Consider the following 21,717-nt stretch of genomic DNA (forward strand, 5'->3'; position numbering starts at 1 on the left):
GACCTTTACCTGAACCCAACTGTTTGGCTCTTTCATTGCCACAACAGTGCAGGAAACAAGTGAGACTGGACAAAGATGAGTCGGTGGGGGGGTTACAGAGTGCACACAGTGTGATGAGTCCAGGGCCGGTGTAGACACTGAGCTGTGAGGTCATTGTATGCAAGGTCAGAGGTCACCGGCACCGACTGACTACGCTCGCTCTCTCCAATAGCACAGCTGCAAAACGCTCAGATGGCCAGAAAAAGGAAAACAAAGTTCGGCGTCCGGCTCTGAAACCCAACGACAGGTTCTGAATAGGTTCCTCGTCGCCAAACGACTGGGGTTGTGTTTAGAAGCGTCTGAATGTGCAACCCGATCTGTGCCACTGATGTAGCACAAGCGTTGCATAATGTGTGCTATGTATATAGAAAGGTGTGCATGGGAGGGGAGGGGGTCGTATTTTCAGGCTCATTGGACTCACTTGTAGGCGTTGGGCATGGGCTTCATTTCCTTGATGGTAAACAGAAGCAGGCATACAGACTCGAGCCTAATGAAGAACCTCAGGTGTGTGTGTGTATAGACTCTTTATCAGGCATGAGGACAGATTCCCATGACCTCTGTAGGCTTCTTTGGTTGTGACGTGACCAGGAAAATAGAGATGAGGACCTGTATGTGTGGTAGATAAGACTTCCCCTAAAATAAAAATAATAACCAAAAATACCAAATAATGTGCAATGTAAGTTTATCACCAAAGTTTGGGGTTTTCTAAAACTCCACCAAATGACAGCTCAGCATGTGCTGCATGACAACACGACCCCATGATGCATTGGAGGTGAGTGTGGGTGGGACGTTTCAGGGCATGTGCTGAATGTGTGACTCCACTTCCTCATCTAATCTCTATTCCACTGTTTTCATATCCTCTTTTGACAGGCACGCAGGCAACCGCGGCGGTCGAGCGCAGCCTCTTTCTCTCCGGAGGAACGGCGCCCGGTTGCATCGGCAAAGCCGGCGCCGCAGCTGCGCCGCCGTGCAAAGTGTTTGCACGGTTTGCTTGTTAGTGTGAACCGCGGGGCTCCTCGGTAGCTTGCAGCGGTGACTCTGCAGCTTTGCTTCTCTGAGGGACCCTCGCGTGTTGTTAGGTTGCTGATCAGTCGAACTCCAAGCTGCGTGTGAAGGTTGTTGGGGGAAAAATGGACTTAACAAGTTTCTAAATCCCAGTTTACACCCTGATTTTAGCTCATTTCAGTCCAATGTCCTGGCTGTTTATATGTAATGGATTATGTTGCTGTCACCAGTCTCGTCTGTCGCAACTTAACATTCTTTCTTTGTCAATGGAAACTTTTTGAAGAACCTTGCAGTTGGCGCCCATTAATATTATGCCCCCTGGGCTCCTCAAACAGGTTTTGCTCTGCATAATTCCTGGTACTGTTCACACCAGTACTTGATGGTTGATTAAGAACAGGCTGTTGTTCCCAACAAACCCTTTGAGTCTGATTTCAAGGCCATTGTGCAGCAGAGGCTGCAGCGCTCCCTGTGTCTGACACCGATCAGTCACAACCAACGGTACCTTTCTGTCTGACTCCTGTGCTTTAACATTAACACCACCAGGTGCGTTAATGTTGTGGCTGTGTGGAGTTATTGGTCGAATGGTTTTTAAATTCTAGTCTCTTTTAGTCGGTAAGTTTTTTTTAATCTTGATCTTGGGTCCCATTGTTTTTATTTTTTTTTATTTTTGACTCTAATATTTCTTTCCAAATAATCATAATAATCATCATTAATCATACCAATACTTTGGTTTTGAGTTGCAAATCCATCATAATGTTTCACTTCCACTCTCCCCCACCGTTTTGTGTATTAACACTGTTAATGTGAATCAGCAACAGTAATTCAAATCCTGCTACTTGACCAGAGGTGTGAGAAAATATCAATCCACTTGGGTTGATGTGCTGAGATGCTGTGTAGATATAGTTTTTTATAGAAATTCTTTTTTTTTGGTTTAAAATATTGTAAAAAAAGCAATACGTCAGCGTGCCTAAAGTTTCACAATATACTGTAAAACCTGATTTCTTAGTTTCGAGAAATCACGGGTCCTCACGTGTAGCAAAGGCCGAAGCTAAACATGGAATCTGCACCAAGTCCAAGTCCAAAAAGACATCATGCTGCTTCCCTGTGTTGGTAGACAAATGTTCATTGTTTATGTAAACACAAAAATTAATGTAGTGTATAAGGTTATGTCTGTGTCATTGCTTTTCTTCACTGGTTAATGAAAATTCTCCTCATATTTAGCCAGAGGTCAGACTTGGAGACGAGTAACAGATGTGCAGGAAGTTGCAAACGTATCAAATTGATTATCACCTCGTGACCCCACAGTGAACTCTCATTGTCTCTGAGCTCTCCCCTTGTTTCAGTTATTCCTGTCCTCCTCGTTCTACCTCTTCTCTGCTCCCTCTCTTTGTACTCCTTGTCTCTTTTTTTCACCTCTGAGGTCAGACGGGGTCAGACGGGCCGCGGCATTCTTTATACTTCACGGTAATTGCTTTGATAATGCGAGTAGTACAAAGTATGAGTATTTGAAAAAGAGAGTTGAACATTTTTGTAAAGGTCAAGTTTTTGGTATGTGAACAACCTTAATCAAATTGCGCGTGTGCATTATCTCTCAACTCATCTCCCAAATGCCTTCCATTCCGTCCCATGGTACACGGTGACTCTCGCTCGGGCTGAGAGAAATGCTGTGCAACTAGTTGTCTGGTTGTTTCCCTACTCTCCTACGAGTTTACAACAATAGCACAACAATATACCAATACACCATATTCCATTGGCAGCCGCACACGCAGTAACAGGTGATGTTATCATACGACGACAAAAGATGTGATGCATACATGAATATGCATATTGTACAGCATGTGTTAGAAACCGTGCATTCAAGTTCCTCCTCGACACATCGACGCCAGTGTTCAACGCTTTCAGCAGAGCTGCGGCGATAGTTTAGATATGTAGAATTTGTTGGCAGCCTCTTTGCAGCCATGGCGACGTGTGGACTAAAGGATGTTCCTGTCGGAGAGGTGCGGGGTCCCGGGTGGAGTCCTTGTGTGTGAGTGTGGATGTGCACGCGTGGTCAATCGCGGCCTCCTGCGCAGGCCATTGTCAGGAGCACAAGGCCGCATTGGTCAGTGGTTTCCTCGCCTACGCGTACGCCTGGTGATTGGCCTGACACGGCAGGAGCGCAGCTTCCTGAGCCAATAAGCTGAGGGCCCCGAGGGGTCCGGCCCCTGCACCAAAATAACCCAGTAAATACATTGCAGGCACTATGAGAAGTGGAGCTGGCCCGCTGGTGAGTGCTTTGTGTACAAACAAGGGCCGCTTGTCAGCCGCGTACTGCTGAACCATGCCGGCCAGTGTTCTCCCCTGCTGCGATAGGCACAACAAGCTGGAGTGGCACTTTGATACCAGTGCCTGTGTTCCTGCGTTCACGGATACGCGATGGGGGCCCCGCGTGGGAGCGGATGGATGCGCGGGAATGCAGTGTATATTAAACACTGCAGCACATGATGCGCATTCTTCATGTGGCCTTTACACTCGGTTACTCCGACTGTTTGTATGGACACAGTGTGTGTGTGTGTGTGACAACCTCAGGCCATGGCAGACTTTTCTTTATTCCGCGTCAATGAGTGGAACTTTAAAAGGAGGAGAAGCTGCTGATAGAATCTTGATAACGATCCTGATAGTGGCCGCGACGCTGCTGGGCCTTCTGCTGCTGCTTCACGTGCTTGTCTGAGTGACCGTATCGTCTTGATGGCGAACATGGGGGAAGTGACTCAGTGTGACTGGTGTTTCTCGTAAACCAATGTTTTGGCGTTTTATTAGAAGAATACCACATTTTGATGTGAAGTCACCAGTCTGTCATAGGGCAAGTATATAAAAAGCCTGCGGCCGTGCTCGCTGGTGTGCGGCGAGAGTGCTGGAGTCGCAGCATAGCAATGGTTGAGGAGGGGAGAATTTGAACACATCACGCCATTTTGGCTCCATTTGTGGCTACACGCATCACTTTGTTGGCACTCAGTCCTGTAGTTTGTCCACCAGTGTTTGCTGTGTGTAATTCTTAGGCAGTTCATCTTAAAACAATGCAGTGATCGGGGCTTTCAAGAAATAATATAAAACAACACAGGGCTGGAATATACTGTAAATCTATTATAGATGGTGGAAAAGCAGCTTATAACTAACACTGTACACACACATTATATATAACTGTGATTGTGACGTCTTCGTGATTGGTTGCAGAGTGTGAGGTTACATTTGAAGAAGTAAACATGCTGATTCACCGCCGCTTATGGTCCAGAATAATGCAAACCCAATGAACCAACAGGCAAAATAGGAAACGGCTTTTGGGATTCATGTGTCTTCTTGCACGCATAGTTGTCGGTCTTCTTGTGCGCAAAGTATTTGCAGAACCTTGAAGAAGGAGCCTGGGCTCAAAGTTGGAGTTGGAGCACAAGCGGGAGAAAGAAGGGGATGAGTTTTCCTGGACACAGGGCTCTCCTTGTTGTTGCCCCCGACTACGGCATACAGGCTAATTTAGGGGAAGAGGAGAGTGGGAGGAGGAGTAATAGGAAGCTGTGCTGCTGGTGGGAGGGAGGGAGGGAGGTGACTAACGGTGACTGTCGGCGTACTGTAACTCGGGAGGAGTGGCGTCACAGGCGCTGGGGCGACATATGAACACACGCCGGTCCGGACCGAGCAGCACACGACCGTCCGTCCGTCTGTCGCCGTCGGGGAGCGTGTGCGGTGCCACGTGCAGGAGCCAGCCTCTGGTGGACAGGCGATGCGGCCCCTGGGATAGCTGCAGGCTCGCGGGTAAGAACCCACGGCTTTGTCCCGCTCCGTCCGAGCTCCGTCCACGCTGCTGACGCCGAAGCGGGCCGGGCCGGGCCGGGCCGGGCCGGGCCGGGCCGGGCCGGGCGTGTTTTCGGTCACGCCGCGGCTGTGTGCAGTAGCAACAGGAGGACAGGCGGTGCTTCTATTGGTGTCAACAACGAAGTGGTTCCTTTTGCTGTTCGTATTACAGTTTGACCTCTTCGGGAAAGCAGCGGGGCGCGCTGCATCGGCGCCGTGCGTCCAGCAGGAGGCTGAATGACGGACGGGAGCTGGTACTGATTGTGTGTGTCACGCTGCTGCAGAGACAATACGAGCACATTATATCAGAGAACATAGCGGCTCATGTGTGAGACAAAAGGCACTGGTCCAAGCAACAATAAGTGGAAACGGACTCCTCTTTGCAGCGTTTGCAGGGTTTCGCTTATTATTTGCTCCATCAGGACGTTGACTAGATGTGAATTATGCGTGCGTGCGTGTTTGTAACGTAGTGCAGCGCGTGGTGCCTCGTTGACCTGTGCGCTCGGGTCCGAGGCCTTGGATGAGACAAATGAAACCGTTTTGAGTCGTCTCGGAACTGGTGGCACGACGAGCAGCTTGCCTTCTTTCCATGAGCTGCCTGCAGAGGAAGTTGCTTCACCGCTGACAAAACTAGGAGTTGTGAAAACCTATGGAAGGAAAGGGGAAGTGAGGCTGGTTGTGGTTTTTATTGATGATGCTGGCCTCTCGTCTTTCCTGTATCTCGCCATGTTGTGTTGTGATTAGAAGTTGCACAAACGTTGCCCTGAGGCCACCTCCATGTTGGTGTTTTTCTCACCAGTTTCACACAGTTTTTCTTCCTAGGAAACAGCGGAACCTGAGGAATCTAGGGACCAGTTAGAATCTTCTCTCAGCTCAGAGGTCCTTCACAGTGAGCTATGTATAGAGTGTTTGGAAGATGTCAGGCACTGAGTGAGCTGTTGAGGTTTGGTGATTCACTGACTCAGAATCTTGGTGATTGAGGAGAAAAGCTCGTCGACAGCAAATTTTTTTTCCAACGTGAAGTTTCTCTAAAACCCAAGGACGCTGACCGCGGAGCACCTGACTCTCAAACCCAAACTACAGCAAAGAGAATCAACAAAGGAAGAGACGGCCCCTGAGCTCCACAGCTCTTCTTGAAGGATTTACTGGTAATGAAGAGTGTAGCACAATCTAGACAGTGTCAGAATCTCTTGACAATGAGCCTCAATCTCCATCACAGTCGTGCCCTGCATCGAGGCCTCAGGTCGCCCTCGTTGCGTGTTTATGCTGGGGTCCGTTCACGCTCCGCTGCCTCCTTTGCTTCCGCAGTGGAAATTCTTACTGTTGGTGTTCGCTGAACATCTGCTGCTTCGCCCTCCTCATCACTCCACCGCCTCCTCTCTCGCTTCTCCACGCGCAGCGCGCCGCCATGTTGACCGCGGCATCTCGTCACCCTGCTCCTCGGTTTCCGTGTGTGCGTTGTTGTGTGACGCCTCCTCCGCTTTGACTCGTCCCCCGCCGCCTCTTGAACCCTCTGCACAGGCCGATGTCCTCCAGCATCCACACATGTAGTGAACAGGAGAAGTGCATTCCTCTTTGTCGACTCTTTTTCCTCTTGAACAGGTAATGGTGCATGCACTTCTGTGTGTGTGTGTGTGTGTGTGTGTGTGTGTGTGTGTGTGGTGTTGTGTGTGTGTGTGTGTGTGTGTGTGTGTGTGTGGGTGTGTGTGTGTGTGTTGTGGTGTGTGTGTGTGTGTGTGTGTGTGTGTGTGTTGTGGAAGTCCACTCTCTTACGTGTGTGATGAAGCTGTGCTCATTGAGAAGCAGGGTATAATGAGCAACCTCAGGTACATCTGTGCCCCCCCCCCCGTGTGCTCTAATTGGACTCGGTACAGACGCGAGGCGAAGCATCTGAAGCAGCCGTTGGACCCAACAGAACCACGTTGTGACTTACAGCTGCCAGCGCCGGGCGAGTTCACTGTGTCCTGTCCCCACCACATACAGCTGTTTGTGTGTCCAAGGGACAAGGATCCCATACTTTCCATGCCCATCCTGTCACATAATCCCACCGGGGTGTGTGTGTGTGCGTGTGCGCGTGTGCGCGCGTGTGTTGACGGCGGGTTAAGAATATTCATGTGTAGGTCTGCTTACATGCTCCATCAGACACTATGGAGCAGTGATACACACCACGGTCCCTTCTCGCTACCCCCCCCTCCCTCGACACACGCGCACGCACAGATGCATCCAGATACACACGCACGCACGCATGCACATAAACAAAACAAACACACACCGTGGTTCAGGGGAACAGCGTGTTCCTGAAAAGGAGAACAGAGAGCAGGGGGGTTATTTTAGTCGTCAGAGCCGGCAGACGGAGAGCTTAATATGGAGAGGGTGTGTATTTGTGAGTGCGCATGTGTCTGTGAAAGTGTGTGTATGAGGCGTATCCGACACGTATTGGTATTAAGACATGTGCTATCTGATGCCTGGCCGGGTCCGAGGATTCAGCGGCGTCTTGCTGCGGTGCTGCGTTCACACACACGAGCACATGCACAGTGTTTACACTCACATTTATCGCCGGCCTTACTTGGTTTTGCAAAGTCACTCCCAAAAATACACGCTCTACACATTGTGTGTGTGTGTTGCGTGTATGAGTGCAAGTGTGTTGCGTGTATGAGTGCAAGTGTGTTGCGTGTGTGAGTGTGAACGCGTTGCTCTATTTATAGGAGGACACTACTGTAAAGCTGTCATCGCAGTCTTTCCTGTACTTCACAGTGTGCGCTGTGTGCACTTGCTTGGCTCGCGCGTGCGCGTGTGTGTGCGCTTGTGACTAATCGGCGGCTCGGTCCAGAGCTGACCCGTGACCCCCGGCTTCCTCCGCTCTGCGCCGTCCCACTGGCTGTCATTGATTGAAGCGGAGGAGCTGTGACGTCACGGCGTCGCGGGCACAGTGGCCGCTCTGTGCTGCCGCTGCGTCACGGCCCCGGCGCGCCAGGCAACGGGGAGGTTCCAGCAGCCAGATCACGCTGCCCGGTAGCTGTGTGTCACCACATTATGGGGTCGCCATGGGTTGCAGCACATATGGCTCATGCTATGTATCATACAGTAGCTGCGTCAGAGGTGCGGGTTATGTAACACTGTGTTCCCATTCACTAGCTTTAGTTTCACTTTGCAGCTGTCATAAGGTGGAAATTAAGAGCCAGCGCCATATGTTTAGTGTTTGTTAGTGATGCAACCTCACTGTCTTCAGCCTGAATTCTGTATTTCACCTCAGCAATGCCACCTTTTAGTGACAGAGAGGAGCACATTCCCCCCCTCCCCTTTCATCAGTTTGTACTCTGCGCAGCCTGCAGGTCTCTCTCTGACTGTGGAAGCACCGGACCCGCGTCCTTCTCCGGCCGACATTCCTACCTTGCCGATTGAGTTGGGAGATGTTATCGCTCCACTTGTCAGGCTCTAAAAATACACCGTGCAACATTCCACCGTTGAAGAAGCTCTGTGTGTGTGCGTGTGTCAGCGCGTGTGTGTGTGTGTGCACAGACCGTTTTGCGTGTCTACGTGAGTATTAAGCACCTCGACAGAGGTGGTTGCCACTACGACAGTGGGCAGATCTTCCTCCGACAGTTACTACACTCGATTTGACTACAAACAATGTGATTACTTCACTTCTTCACTTCAGTTTTTTATTTCTGTCCAGTAAATCTTTCAGTTTACAGATGTGCAACGCGCATTGAACTGTTCTGTGTCCACGTTGCGGCTCGTGTTGGTGTCGGAGTGTGTGCGTTTCAGTGCCTCTGCACGGGTGTGTGTTTTTCATGCGAGCAGCCTGATGGGCACAAAGCTGGCAGTGTGTGCCCCCTCGGGCGCTGAAATGTACACTTCGGACAACAGGCGGCTTCAGTCCTCCTCAATAGGAGCTGCCCTTCTTATTGTACCTCACGCACAATGAGCTTTTCTCCGCGTCGCCGTCTTCCTCTGTGTCTTTCTCTCTTTATGACTTTATGACCATGTACAGACAGTGGCTCCGATGGCAGACACAACACAGTCGCAGGCTGATTGATGTCCCACGCCACCGTTTTTCCGCCGCAACGCATCAAACGCGCTGGAACGGAGATTAGGTTCCCAATCGCACAGTTGAGTCCAGACAAGCTTAGTCATGAGGAGAATAACAAAGTCATTGCAGAAGGGGAACTGTCAGCCTGGGAGTCCCCACTGAGCGTCTACATGTAAATAAATAGGAGGAGATTGCAAGGGGGTTATGGGTGTTCCCCCTGGTCTTTCTGCTCACATGATCGCCAGAGAACAACAAGACCACATGACTCCCACATGACCTCTCCATTACAAAAAGCCTTCTCCGGAATTGGTCTCGCTTTGCAGGAGCCACATCTGGACAAATGAATTATTATGGAGGATGTTTGTCAGCCCATACGTTGCTGGATAAATTAATAGAACTGAACTTTTTAACATTTATTTCATCTGCAGTGGAACTGAGTTTTGTGCTTTCCCAGACGAGTCCTGTGTGTTTGTGAACAGCCAGATGTTTTCTGCAAGATGTGAATTATTTAAAGTCACAGACAGAGACTCTTTAACTGTCACATGGAAGCTGGATTATATTCACACAGACCCTAGTTTTCATATGTTTGCAACCCATTTATAATGTAATTCTCTTCCTGACACCTGACTAAAGGATCTTTTGTCTGTTGTGCTTCTTAAAGTTGACCTGCTATAGTCTGGCACTAGTGAAGTAAAAATCCGTCCCTGTCTGTTTAGGGCAACTGTCAGGAGCTGCGACGTATTGAATTTGATCATTTGTTTTACCTCGACTCTGAATGAATAATTGGTGACCTTAAGTCCAGTTAGGGTGCGTTATCACTTTGACTGGTACCTTAAAATAGTCGGTAATGAGAATATTTGATCAAACTTGTGATCGTCTGAAACTGTCATAATTATCTTGATATAGTAGAGGGAGATCCGCAAACAAGAACCGCTAAATAATGCCAATGCTGGGACACGCAATTGGACTCAAAAGAGCGCCGAAGCTCAAATTCGCAGCTCGGTACACAGTTTGTGAAAAAGCCCATCGTCCCATCTCTTCTGTTGTCTCTTCTTGACACTGACGCACCCGGGGCGGACAGGCTTGCACTGACCCAGTATTTCTGCAGAAACAGAGAACGTTTAGCTCAGATGTTTCCAGGGTAATTCCTCTCCTTGACCCCTTCTCTCGATCTTCACAGCTTCCTCATTCTCTCGGGCTGGACTGCGCTACACTGACGTCGGCTCGCCCTCCCCTGCCCCCTCGCCCCCCAGCCATGGCCTCACGCATCGGGCTGCGTATGCAGGTACGGCACAGGCACACACTACTGCACCACCACCATCATCATCATCATCATCATCATCATCATTACGGTCTGTTTGTACTGCTGTTGTTGAGTGGATACTGCAGAGCAAGATATTCTGGTCGGTGTGAAGTATATGCTATATGCCCTTTTCATATATGTAGTATGTGTGTACTGCACATACTTCTCTTATAGTGTCATTTAATAGAGTGACCAGTTGTTCTCCGCTAACACTTTGTCAGCTCTTTGCATCGCCATCTAAAAAAGCACAGGGCAGAGAAAAGCAAAGAGCCCTGTCGGCCTTCAAAGTCAGCGTGTAGGTCAGAATGTTTTAATGAGCATTCCTGTGATCCGTGCGTGCATGCGTGTTCCCCCAGCTGATGCGAGACCAGCTGCAGCAGGAGGAGCAGCGCGAGCGGCAGCAGCAGCAGAACGCGGCCCTGCAGTACATGCAGCAGCGCATGGCCGGGCCACCTGCACCCACTCCAGCCATCAGCACTCCACAGCATTACCAAAGCATGCAGGTCCCCGTGGAGGTCCTTAAGGTCAGTGGGGCCACAGCACCAGCTATTCATTGTCGCTTGATCCCTGCTGTTCACCTCCTATCTAATCAGTTGCTCAATTCGCCTATAAAATCTCAGCGTCCATCGCAGTTTGTCAGAGTCGGGGTGATGTGTTCAAAGACGTCAAGATATCGAGTGAAAACAGAATGGAATGAAATGGTTTTACTGTGAGAAGCTGAAAGCAGAAATGTTTTGACAGAACTCTTCCCCATTTTCTCCACACTCTACCAGACTATAATGCAACGTAAACGAGTGACAGCTAACGTGTGTGAATCCACTCATGTTACTTTGGGGACGGGACAGGACGGTGCAGCACACACTAGACTGCTCATCACGCCCCCTCACACTGTGATCAGATTTTAAAAAGACAGAGGGAGAAAAATGCAGCAAGCGCGTAGGTAGAGAGAGAATAAGAGCAGATAAGGCAGGATTGACATGTTTTGTCATAGAACAGACAGAAGTGAAGTAGATTCTGAAGAGTCTGAATCAAACACTGACAGATAAACCTGTTTTTCATAGTTTTTCTTTGCCTGATTCAAAAGACGTGTTTGTGTGTGTCTTTATCTTCTGCGAGTCTGGCTTTGTGCAACGCTCCATTACGTTCCTGCGTGTGTAGCTTTACGCCGTAGCTCTCCACAGTGCGCATACACTGCTAACTTGCTGTATTGACGGTTTACTCTGTGTGGAATGGTGTTTTTGAAATCTCCTGGAGTTGTCAGCGCCCTTTCATGCCGTAGATAAGGCGGGCTGCTCACCGGGCCCACTGAGCCTGTCCTAACCCTCGCTGCTGTGCTTCTTTGGACCCTATGTGCTGACAGAGCTGGAAAAAGGCCTTTTTCTGCCTCATGACATATGTAGAACAAGTATTTATTGATTTATGGGCATTTCTGCCTGACGTAATCTGTCTTATTCTGTGTATTATAAAACAATTGGCTACTTTTTTAGTACTAGGTAGTCGTCTCACTCTCAATTGACATTCCCTCTTTGAAGTGAGGGAAACCGGCCAGAACATTAGACCAGCGGATTTAGCTGAGCTTTACTCTTTGAGGCTTTACTACCGACTTAAGGCTACTGTGACTTCTTAAGCACGGACCCAGTGCTCCGAGTGTTATGTATTTAAATGCCACTGTTAAATCATGCTGCACTAATAATCTTTAAAAACACACGGAGGGTTTAAGAAACAGTTTCAGTTGTAATATGGATGGGAACCAATCACATGGTGTTGAAAGGGATGAAAGTTGTGGGTAAAATGTTTAAGGTAGTATTTTCCAAATATTCTTTTGGAGTAAGGTCAACCTCAGGCTGCACATATATAATTCTATATGTTGGTATCATTTATCATAATCACATGCTTTGTGGCTTTCAAATTAGAGCTGCCCCCCATCAGGTTAAAGCTTGTGAATCTGTAACCTGGCATTATATATTAAATCTAATTTTAGATCCATGCAACGAGGATGTCTAACTTTAAAATCAAACGTCTTCTGAATAGGTTTCATTAAAGTCCTAGTAATAGTGTCAGTAAACCAGGTTTGCTACCAGCCCCTGTTCCGATGCTGTTGATCAGTTTGGGAGCATCTGAGTTTGATCAGTTTGTAAAGTTAATAACTGAATTTTTAATAACTGAACTCCATCCTTGCTACAGGTACAGACCCACCTCGAGAATCCTACAGACTACCACATCCGCCAGTCTCGGAGGCAGCAGGTGAAAGAATACTTGTCCACCACGTATGCCACCAAACAGGTACCTGTCTACACCTGTCGTACAGTTTATGCCCACGTAATACTGTGGTGCATCGTGTAATTCATTAACACAGTAATCACCCGAGCTCGCTCTCTCTCTCTCTCCGCAGACTGTTCACGCAGTAGTGGGAGTGGTTCCACCCTCTCTGCCCCCAAACCTGGGACCCACGGGGGGCTCAGCTCCTGCCCCCCAGCCCCTCCACTCGCCCCACATGCGCACAGAGCAGCTCATGTCTGGAAACAGTGCCCCCAACAGCCCCATGGCCATGCTCAACATTGGCTCCAGCCACGAAAAGGAGGTAGAGACCCCTCACTTCTCCTGGACATTCACTTTATAAAGCACATTTCACTATGACACATGTTCCTAAAATTCAAATGCGTATGAAATTCTGAGGATTGAGTTCAGCCCTCAGGTGATAATATATCATGCGTTAATGTTTTGTGTGTACAGTAGCTGTGTAAAGTAGATGAGTGGTTTGAATAACTGGCCATAACTGACACTCGCTATCATTGGAGTTTAAATGCTCCATTATGACCTAGCAACAGTAATTACAGCTTAACAAGGGAACCTGGCAGACTTTGACCATCTCCTCTCTTCCAGCGCCTGACCCCTCTCTTTTCTGCATCTCAGAGAAAATAGTTTTACTCATTAGCCTTCGTGGCCTAGTCATCGTGTGCCTTGAATCCTTGCACCTGCTGCCAGTATTCGCCTACACACTTACTGCATATGGCACCAGAATAAGGGGATGCAGTGGTTGCATAAGCAGTGACAGTGTTTTCATATGGAATCATCTGAACAATACAGTAGAAAAAGAGCAGCCACCGTCTTCAAATTATTGTTTCATAATCGCCCACGTAACTCTATTTTCCTTATTTATCAGATGGATGATGTCATCGACGACATCATCGACATGCAGTCCAACTACGATGATATTCAGACATACATTGACCCCGCCGTCCAGATGCCAAACACAGTAAGTTGAGCCAAAACAGAGGAGTCAATGCACCAGTGAGGTGGTTTTATTGTCCTTTATATAACACATGTACTTTGCTTCTGGCTCATCTTTACCGTTTCTCATTAGCTTCTTTGCAAACAAATGTAATTTGGAAAAATCTTTACAAAATATAAGTTAAAAGCTTGTATTAAATATAGTTATTTGGTTTAATTATTGAGTTATTGGAAGAAATTGCTAATAAGCCTCAATACATTTTATATGTAAGTATTTATCATACAACTTTATTACATAACCTTTTAATATACAACATTTGAACTGCCCCCATCTTATAATAGCTGCATCAGTGCTTCTCTGAAACCCTGATCCACTTTAGAGCTCAGTCTGAGCTGAATGAATCTAAGAGCTGGATATGCTGAGTCATCACTAATCAGACTTTGGGGTTTTGATTAGTTCTCACAAACATTTTTCCTGCATTTCTCACTGTTTGTGTCCCCATCCACATGTATTTATCAATTGTTCTTATTAGAGACAGAAGGAAAAGCCTGACCTGACTCAACCAAACTCAAAACTCGAGACCTAAATATTTAATTGCTCATAAATGTCTTTAGCCACACTTAAATTTAAATAAAAACACAAACTCACACATCGCATTCAGACGTAGACGTAAAATTAACTACAACACTAACTGCTGTTCCCATAATCTCTGTTGAACATTTGGTAGTTCCAACCTGTACACGTTAGTGGAGGTATGTGCAGAGAGCTTTGTTCTTAGAGCAAACTCAAAATTAACAATTAAACTGCCAGCAGTTAGAGTTCAACTTGTTTACAAGACGTTCAGAGAGAGAGGGAGGTAAAGAAGGACGGGGGGAGGGAAAGGGGGATGAGAGCAATTTGTGCAAAGGGAAAACAGGCTGAAAGTCCAGTTAGGGGAAAGTTCACACTTGTTTGGTGGGAAGGGGGGTAGAAGAAAGGCAGGACCGGCGCTACCGAGGTCACTCTCCTGGGACGAGGGCGGCAGTGCTTCAGAGAGCTGCTGTGGTCGCGAGAGGCAAGACTGGGCAGCAGAGCAGTGAGGCCAGGAGCAGAGGATGAAGGAGATGAATAAGACCTATGCGATTGTGGAAGTTATTGAAGGAGAACAGATTCAGCTGGTAAGACCTTTTGAATGAGTTTGACTCTAGTAGGAGGACGTTTCTTTCATTCGGGCTAAAGCACAGTTTGCACGGATACAGAGGCAGCGCTAATTCCTGACCATGGGTTCCTGATTACAAGCAGAGCTGCAGCAGGGGCGGCCGAGTGTGCAAAGTTTTTACATTTGCGTTACTGCACTAGATTATTGCGTTGGTTGACGTTGTTGTTGAGCATCGTGTGTGTGTGTGGTGTGTGTGTGTGGTGTGTGTGTGTGTGTGTGTGTGTGTGTTGTGTGTGGTGTGTGTGTGTGTCCTAGCTTTATCTGATTATACGTCCTCTAGGGGTTGATTGGCTTAATCACTGTACATTCATTCATCCGTATAACATCAACACTGAAGGATTAGATTACAGTATGTGATTGATCAGCGCCTAGGATGATCAGTAAGTTTGCAGTGATTGGGGACTCACACACTAATCATCGCAGAGAAACTCAAGCACAGATTATAAAGTTACAATGTTATGTGTTAGGAGCATGTAAGTGATGTCGGCATAATTTTTAATGTTCATATACTCTAAAAACTAAAATTCCAGCTTCATTCCCAGCTTTCAGTCTAGTCAGTCAAATTCACCTGCTAAGCCTTGTGGGGATTAAAGCGGAAAACTCTATGGAATTCATGGAATCTCCAAGTTTAGTGAAAGCGGGAATGCCACTGACTACCAGGTACAGTTGAGGGTTCCACTTTTCAGTGCATGCGGATGTGCGTGTAAGTGATGGTGGCACTGAGCCACCCTTCCTGCTATAAAGCTGGATGGTGACAGGTAGATAGGAGGCCAGTCAAAGACCTGGTGGACACTGGGAGGTCACAGTGCATCTGTTGATTTAATATGAATGTTAGAAATCAACCTGGAGTCACAAAGTTTTTGATACTTACATCGTCTCGATACAGTATGTGGTAAAAACTGTATCTAATTTACCTGGAGAAGTCAACCTGCAGACGTTGGTGCACATTTATGTGTGTGGTTTGTGTTTGAGCTCACGGCTCACACAGTAGCCAGCAGATAAGGGCGCTTTCCCCCCTTTCCGTTCTTTATCTCCCAGGGCTCATTAGCAGCGTCGCGTTAGCCCCCGGACGACGCAGTTGCTAAAACTGCATAAAAGTCAATTGCACTCTGTAAACTATACAATTAAAAGGAAATCATGTCTTTATAGGAGTCCATAAAAAATATATAGTCACAGCTGTTGCACAAACGTCTAAAGTGCAAGAGTTGGGGGGACCGGACCATAAGTGTTCAGGAAGCTGAAGGCAGAGGGGAGAATCAAGCCATAAAGAGCAGATAGCATGATAGTTAATCATTGCTGCGTGTTTGGCAGGCCACTCTCAAGTGTGATATTATTGCATTATCTCCTTTTTAATTCTGCACTTTACAGCACACTAAACAACTAACACTGGCTTAAAAAGACACTCACCCAAGGTGTAAGAAGTGGTAAATGAGTCAGGGATGAAACATAAGGATGTGACAAATCTGACCAGGAGTTTAACATTAAACATTTCACTGAATCCATGCCAGCTTGTGCATTTACTGTACTTTCCCACTCTGTGTGTTATTAGCAAAAGCACCAGTGATCTCATCTTTCTAACTGTCTCCGTGTGTGTGTGTGGTGTGTGTGTGTCCAGCTCCCTCTGTCCAGCAGCCACCTGGACGTGTACCACGGGTCCGGGCATGAAGGGGCCGGGCATCGCGATGACCAGCAACTCCTGCCCCCGCCAACATCACCATCAAACGCGAGCTGTCAGGTGTGAAAGCCCAACGTTTCGACTGTAGCACAGGCCGGACGTTGCTCCAACCGCTACGACTAATAAAACCGTTACAGTGTCATTAAATGAACGTAAAGCGCGTCCGTCCTCCCTTCTCCTCTGCTTGATGCCCGATGCAGCCGTTAGTTAATCGCCTTTTGTTTTTGCAAAGGCGCAGAAGCCCGAGCACTGGCCAAGGAGCGGCAGAAGAAAGACAACCACAACCTGAGTAAGTCCCGCCCTCAGCGTGTTAGCTCCCACGCAGATCACGCCATCATTTGTCTGTGGCAGAGGAGGTTTATACAGCCCTGGGTGGATTTCGCTGACTTGGTGCATCCAGTGGGTGGATGGTTAACCCGGTCATTTCTGCTGCTCTGGCACTTCAGTGTAATTGTCTGTGACTGCAACGGGTGCACGCGTTTGTGCCAGAGTGTCTTTTCCTGTTCTTTGCGTATTTCAACATGCATATCTCTGTTTTTATCTGTTTTCTTATGAATGCCTTTTATAACGTTTTCTGTTATCTCATTCCCATTTTCCCTTTTCAATAGTTGAAAGGAGGCGAAGATTTAACATCAATGATCGTATCAAAGAGCTGGGCACCATGATACCAAAAACCAATGATCTGTGAGTTACTATCTCTGCTGTGTTTAGGAGACAGGAGTTTGAAATGAGTCTCTGCTCGTTTACTTATGTTTGGGGTTTGTGCGTGTGCTTTACTGTGCGCTTAGCGACGTGCGCTGGAACAAAGGCACTATACTGCGCGCCTCTGTCGAATACATCAAGCGCATGCAGAAGGATGTGCAGAGGACCCGAGAGGTCGAGAACAACTTCAAACGGATGGAGATGGCCAACAAACAGCTGATGCTGCGTATTCAGGTAAAACTCTCTCTCGCTCTCTCTCTCTCTCTCTCTCTCTCTCTCTCTCTCTCCCTCCCTCCCACATGCACGCTGACACGTATGAACCCAGCACCTTAACCGGTGATAATGATTCTCCACCCGCCGTCTGCAGGAGTTGGAGATGCAGGCGCGGCTGCACGGCCTGCCCAGCAACTCTCCCTCCGGCCTGAACCCGGGAGACCTGATGGCTGCGTACATAAAACAAGAGACCAGCCCAGAGGAGAACCTTTCTCTCCCCCAGTTACAAGCCCATCTCCATCCCCAGCATCTACCCCAGAACCAGGCCCAGCCCCAGGCCCAGCCGCACCACTTCCTCCCTCAAAACCACGTCCACCCCCAGGCCCAGGCTCATCCTCAGCCCAGGCAGCTGCCGCCGCTCCCGCAGCACGTTCAGCACCAACCCCCTATCCAGTTCCCAGCAGTAGGTAGCTCCCAGCCCTTTGACTTTACCCACTCGCTGGACTTGTGCGATGGGATACCGGGCTTCTCAGATGGCATGTCAGGGCTGGGCGACCTGGGCGGGCTGGATGTCAACGGTAGGAGAAGCGAAATGGCATTCCTGATGATGGATGAGCCTTTGTCCCCCATGGGCAGAGACCCGCTGCTCTCTGCGATGTCCCCTGAGGCCTCGGTCGACTCCAGCCGCAGATCCAGCTTCAGCATAGAGGATGGAGACATACTCTAGACACATGAATACATGCGAGTGCACTCACAGGCGAAGGCGCACATGCACAGAAGGAGGCGACGGTACATAAACACTGGCACATTTACAGCACACAGAAATAAATCAGCCGCCACACATGGATCAAACACACACACACACTGACAAAGTGCATGTGAGATAAACTGAGCAGCTTCAATCACTGCCAGGTCAGGAGTGATATCGCACACTTGGCCTTGTTTTCCATAAAGGTGGCTCTGAGTCATAATTAAACAAGGGACAAAAAAACAGCAGTTAATTAGACTGAAGTTATCAGATACAAGGACAAGTGAGTGCCTGGTCTCACTTGATAGAGGACAAGTTATTTTCCTCTTTACATCAACCTTTTTTAGTAAGCACAACCGATTGAATCAGCGATAGCGATGAAATGGAAATAGCTTTCTGGCTCTGCATGCATAATGTATATGAGGGACATGCAGCCGATTCTGCGTCCTGCTCGTCAAGCTGTTATTGCACAGCTTGCTTTAGCCTCTAGCGTTCGCTGGGTGGTCCTGTTAATCTGTAGCGACAGCAGATATCTTTTATTGTTCGTCAAAGCCATTTGCATTACATCCATATGTACATATTACATATACTTCATTAGAGTTTTCTGGTCTAAACCATCTGCTCACACACACACACACACACACACACACACACACACACACACACACACACACACACACACACGCACACAGTTTCTTCACCTTTAACTCTTCTCCCTTTCAAGGTCCATATTCAAAGACACTGTTGACCAGTAGCATGAATCTGGAAGGTGTCAGAGCTATAATTCAAAAACTCTCAGGTAGTGTATCAGAATACACAAGGAGGTTTTATTGTAAATGGAGTGAGAACCTTAAACGTATCATTGCCATAGACTACATCAATGTGCCTTTAGAGTTTTGCAGTTGCTGCCCTTCAAATGCAGCATGGCAAAATTTGACAGTTAGAAAGGAAGAAGTACTGTAGATAGTAGTTCTCACTGTGTTACAGCAACACACACACACACACACACACACACACACACACACACACACACACAATCTCCCAGCTCAATAAACATACACACACTCCCCCATTACACTCATGCACTGAAGTGCTCAGACACACACACTGTGCACACACAGTGCTGTGAGCCTTGACTGTTTCCATACCGGCATGTTAACCAGTCTCCACGCCTCAGTCTCTCCCCTGATGGGTCAGCCGCAGAGGTGAGACTTGGGCCTGCTGCTCACCGTTATCCCACTGCCATCTGTTGCCTCAGCGATGGCTGCAGGACCTGAGACATGGACCTGAGTTAAAGGCCTTGGCTTTGATTTGAAATAGCTTATGATCAGCACACATAAGAGTAGAAAAATCATAGTGATTTTATTCTGATTAAATGATGTGTTTGTTTCCTTTTGCCATGGATTGTTTTTATTTTATCTCCCAAAGCACTGCAAAACTATACTATATTATTGTTTAGACTTTGTACATGGATTTAATTAAGGATTTGTTTCAGATGTTATATGCCACTAAGCCATTTACGTGTATTTTGTTTGTATTTGTTGTTTTAGTTTTATTTCAATTTTATTCCAAAACTACTCTTTCTTCTCTGAGCCATTGCTGGGAAATTGTAAAGGCATTCACTGTTTCATGAGAAGCCGCTTACAGACTTTCAGATTTCAAGTGACTTCAGAGAGACAAAGAGATTCTGTACATTTGCAATGCCATTTTTATATATGATTTGGGTTTTACTTTTTTTGTTTTGCCCTTTAAAATTTGTCCCCAGTCATAGAAGAAGGTGATTTATTGATTTCAAAGTGCTCGTTTTATGAATGTAAGGTTTACCTGTGGTTCTGGTCAGACTGATGAAGGCTGGAGGCCTCGCCATGCCTCGTTCCTCCCTGACTTTGGTTTCCATGGAGACCGGGAAATGACAGACCTATAAGAACATAAACTCTGAGCCGAGGAGCCGTGGTTGCCATGACGTTGTATCACTGACTCTGCATTTGTCTCTATCTGTCAGCCAGATTTGTGCCTTTTTCTTATCGGCCCCAGTTTGACTGTTGTTCTGTCAGCCAGACGTCACTCCAAAGAGAAGCTCGGGCCTCCTCTACTCTTCCACTAGAGGGGGCTCTCCAGAGCAGATACAGGGAAAATGGCAGTGATTTCAATGAAACTATAAAATATTTTAGTTGAATACACTCACAGGCTTTTAGTTTTTATTTTTCTTGATGTCTTCTGTCTTTCTGTTTCTGTGTGCACTCTGTGACGACAGAAAGGTTTTTACACATTAATCTGCTAAGTGGGGCACAGTTCTATGCTCACTTTAAATCTCAGGCTGATGTTTGCATGCATTACATGCATCATAACTAGTATGAAGGCAAAATAAGTATCCTAGTTAGAAAGAAAAGATAAACATTTTAATCATAATGTAGAAATTAGATAAATGTTATTATAAAAGAGTCCACCAGGGGGAACTAGAGTTCTACTTGACGAAGACAAACCAAGTGTCTCCTTCAAATATTTTTGAGATTTTTGCGGCCAAGTAGGTGCAGTTCTTTATTCCTAAACAGCTATAATACACCAATAATCAATAATTCACAACAGCCTCTGTTTTGGGAAAGGAAAAAAAAATAATGATTTTTTTTTATATTTTTTTCTGACCTGTTGAAATATAAGCTTTTTTATATATTTACAGTAAAGCTGGAGAAAATTCCCACAAGTTCTACAGGAAAATGTTTTTCTCCGTGGTGCCAACATTTCTCCTCATACCTTCTTTTCATTTTTTCCGTTTCTTTGCAGCTCTTCCGATCATCTTCTGTCAAGAGCTGTTTCAGGATGATTCATAGCCGTCTAACAGCCTTTCTTAAGTTAAATCTGGCTAATCTTATTTCTGGTACACACACACACACACACACACACACACACACACACACACACACACACACACACACACTGGTGCATGTTAAAGTGTAGTGGTGATGTCTGCAGCTCATCCACAGGCCCATTCTCCTGGGTCTTTATGATGCTAATGTACTCCCCAGTCTAATAAATCCCTGTAGGAGCTGCATAGAGTAGATCTTATGGCTTAGTCCGATCGCCACCTTTTCGCCCATCTCCCCTCCAACACACATACACACGTTGCTATTACTGCAGCAGAAGTGCCTGCCTTGCACTTACATAGACACTTGGGTTTAGTAAGATGGAGAGAGGGGAAGGGTTGAGACAAATCAAACAAGAAAGTGCAATTTAAGAGATGTGGGCGCAGGCGTGCGGAGTTTGGCCCCGGGGCGGCGTGTGCTGGAGAAAAGCTCACCCGGCGCCTGTGCGACGTCCGGGCCTGTGTGGCGGCTCCTCCGCCGGCCCCGCCCCGCGCCGGTCGACTCCGTCCGCGGTCCTCTCCCCCACCGTTGGGCACGGCGTGCGTGCGTGCGTGCGTGCGTGCGTGCGTGCGTGCGTGCGTGCGTGCGTGCGTGCGTGCGTGCGTGCGTGCGTGCGTGCGTGCGCGAGTCCCTCCTCGCTCCCGGGGGAGCAGTGTGTCACTCCGCTTGAAGCCCGCGAAAGAGAGGTGAAAGGGGGCTGATTGAGCTAATTTAGCCCCTGGATGTGAGAGCAGGAAAGGCCTCACCCTCTGCTAATAGACAGACATCAAAATGGAGATGAGGGGGGAATGAAAGGAGGGGAAGAAGAGAGGAGGAGGGACGGCTATAAAACTGAGACCACTTTTTGATGGATTTATTTCTTTTTGTCCAAAAGGATGTGGAG

General features: G+C 47.5%; 1 protein-coding gene across 1 annotated transcript; it reads left to right on the plus strand.

Moving 5' to 3' along the window:
- Positions 1-4,696: 4,696 nt before the first annotated feature.
- Positions 4,697-20,153, plus strand: tfeb (transcription factor EB). The gene is given in 13 exon segments (XM_029151380.3): positions 4,697-4,830; positions 10,083-10,187; positions 10,562-10,729; positions 12,390-12,488; positions 12,598-12,786; positions 13,369-13,461; positions 16,251-16,283; positions 16,285-16,335; positions 16,337-16,370; positions 16,543-16,599; positions 16,919-16,994; positions 17,099-17,246; positions 17,380-20,153. Coding segments are annotated over 12 exon segments (1,551 nt in total). The 5' UTR covers positions 4,697-4,830; positions 10,083-10,157; the 3' UTR covers positions 17,953-20,153.
- Positions 20,154-21,717: the final 1,564 nt, after the last annotated feature.

Source organism: Betta splendens, chromosome 5 (genome assembly GCF_900634795.4).
Source record: "Betta splendens chromosome 5, fBetSpl5.4, whole genome shotgun sequence".
NCBI lineage: Eukaryota > Metazoa > Chordata > Actinopteri > Anabantiformes > Osphronemidae > Betta > Betta splendens.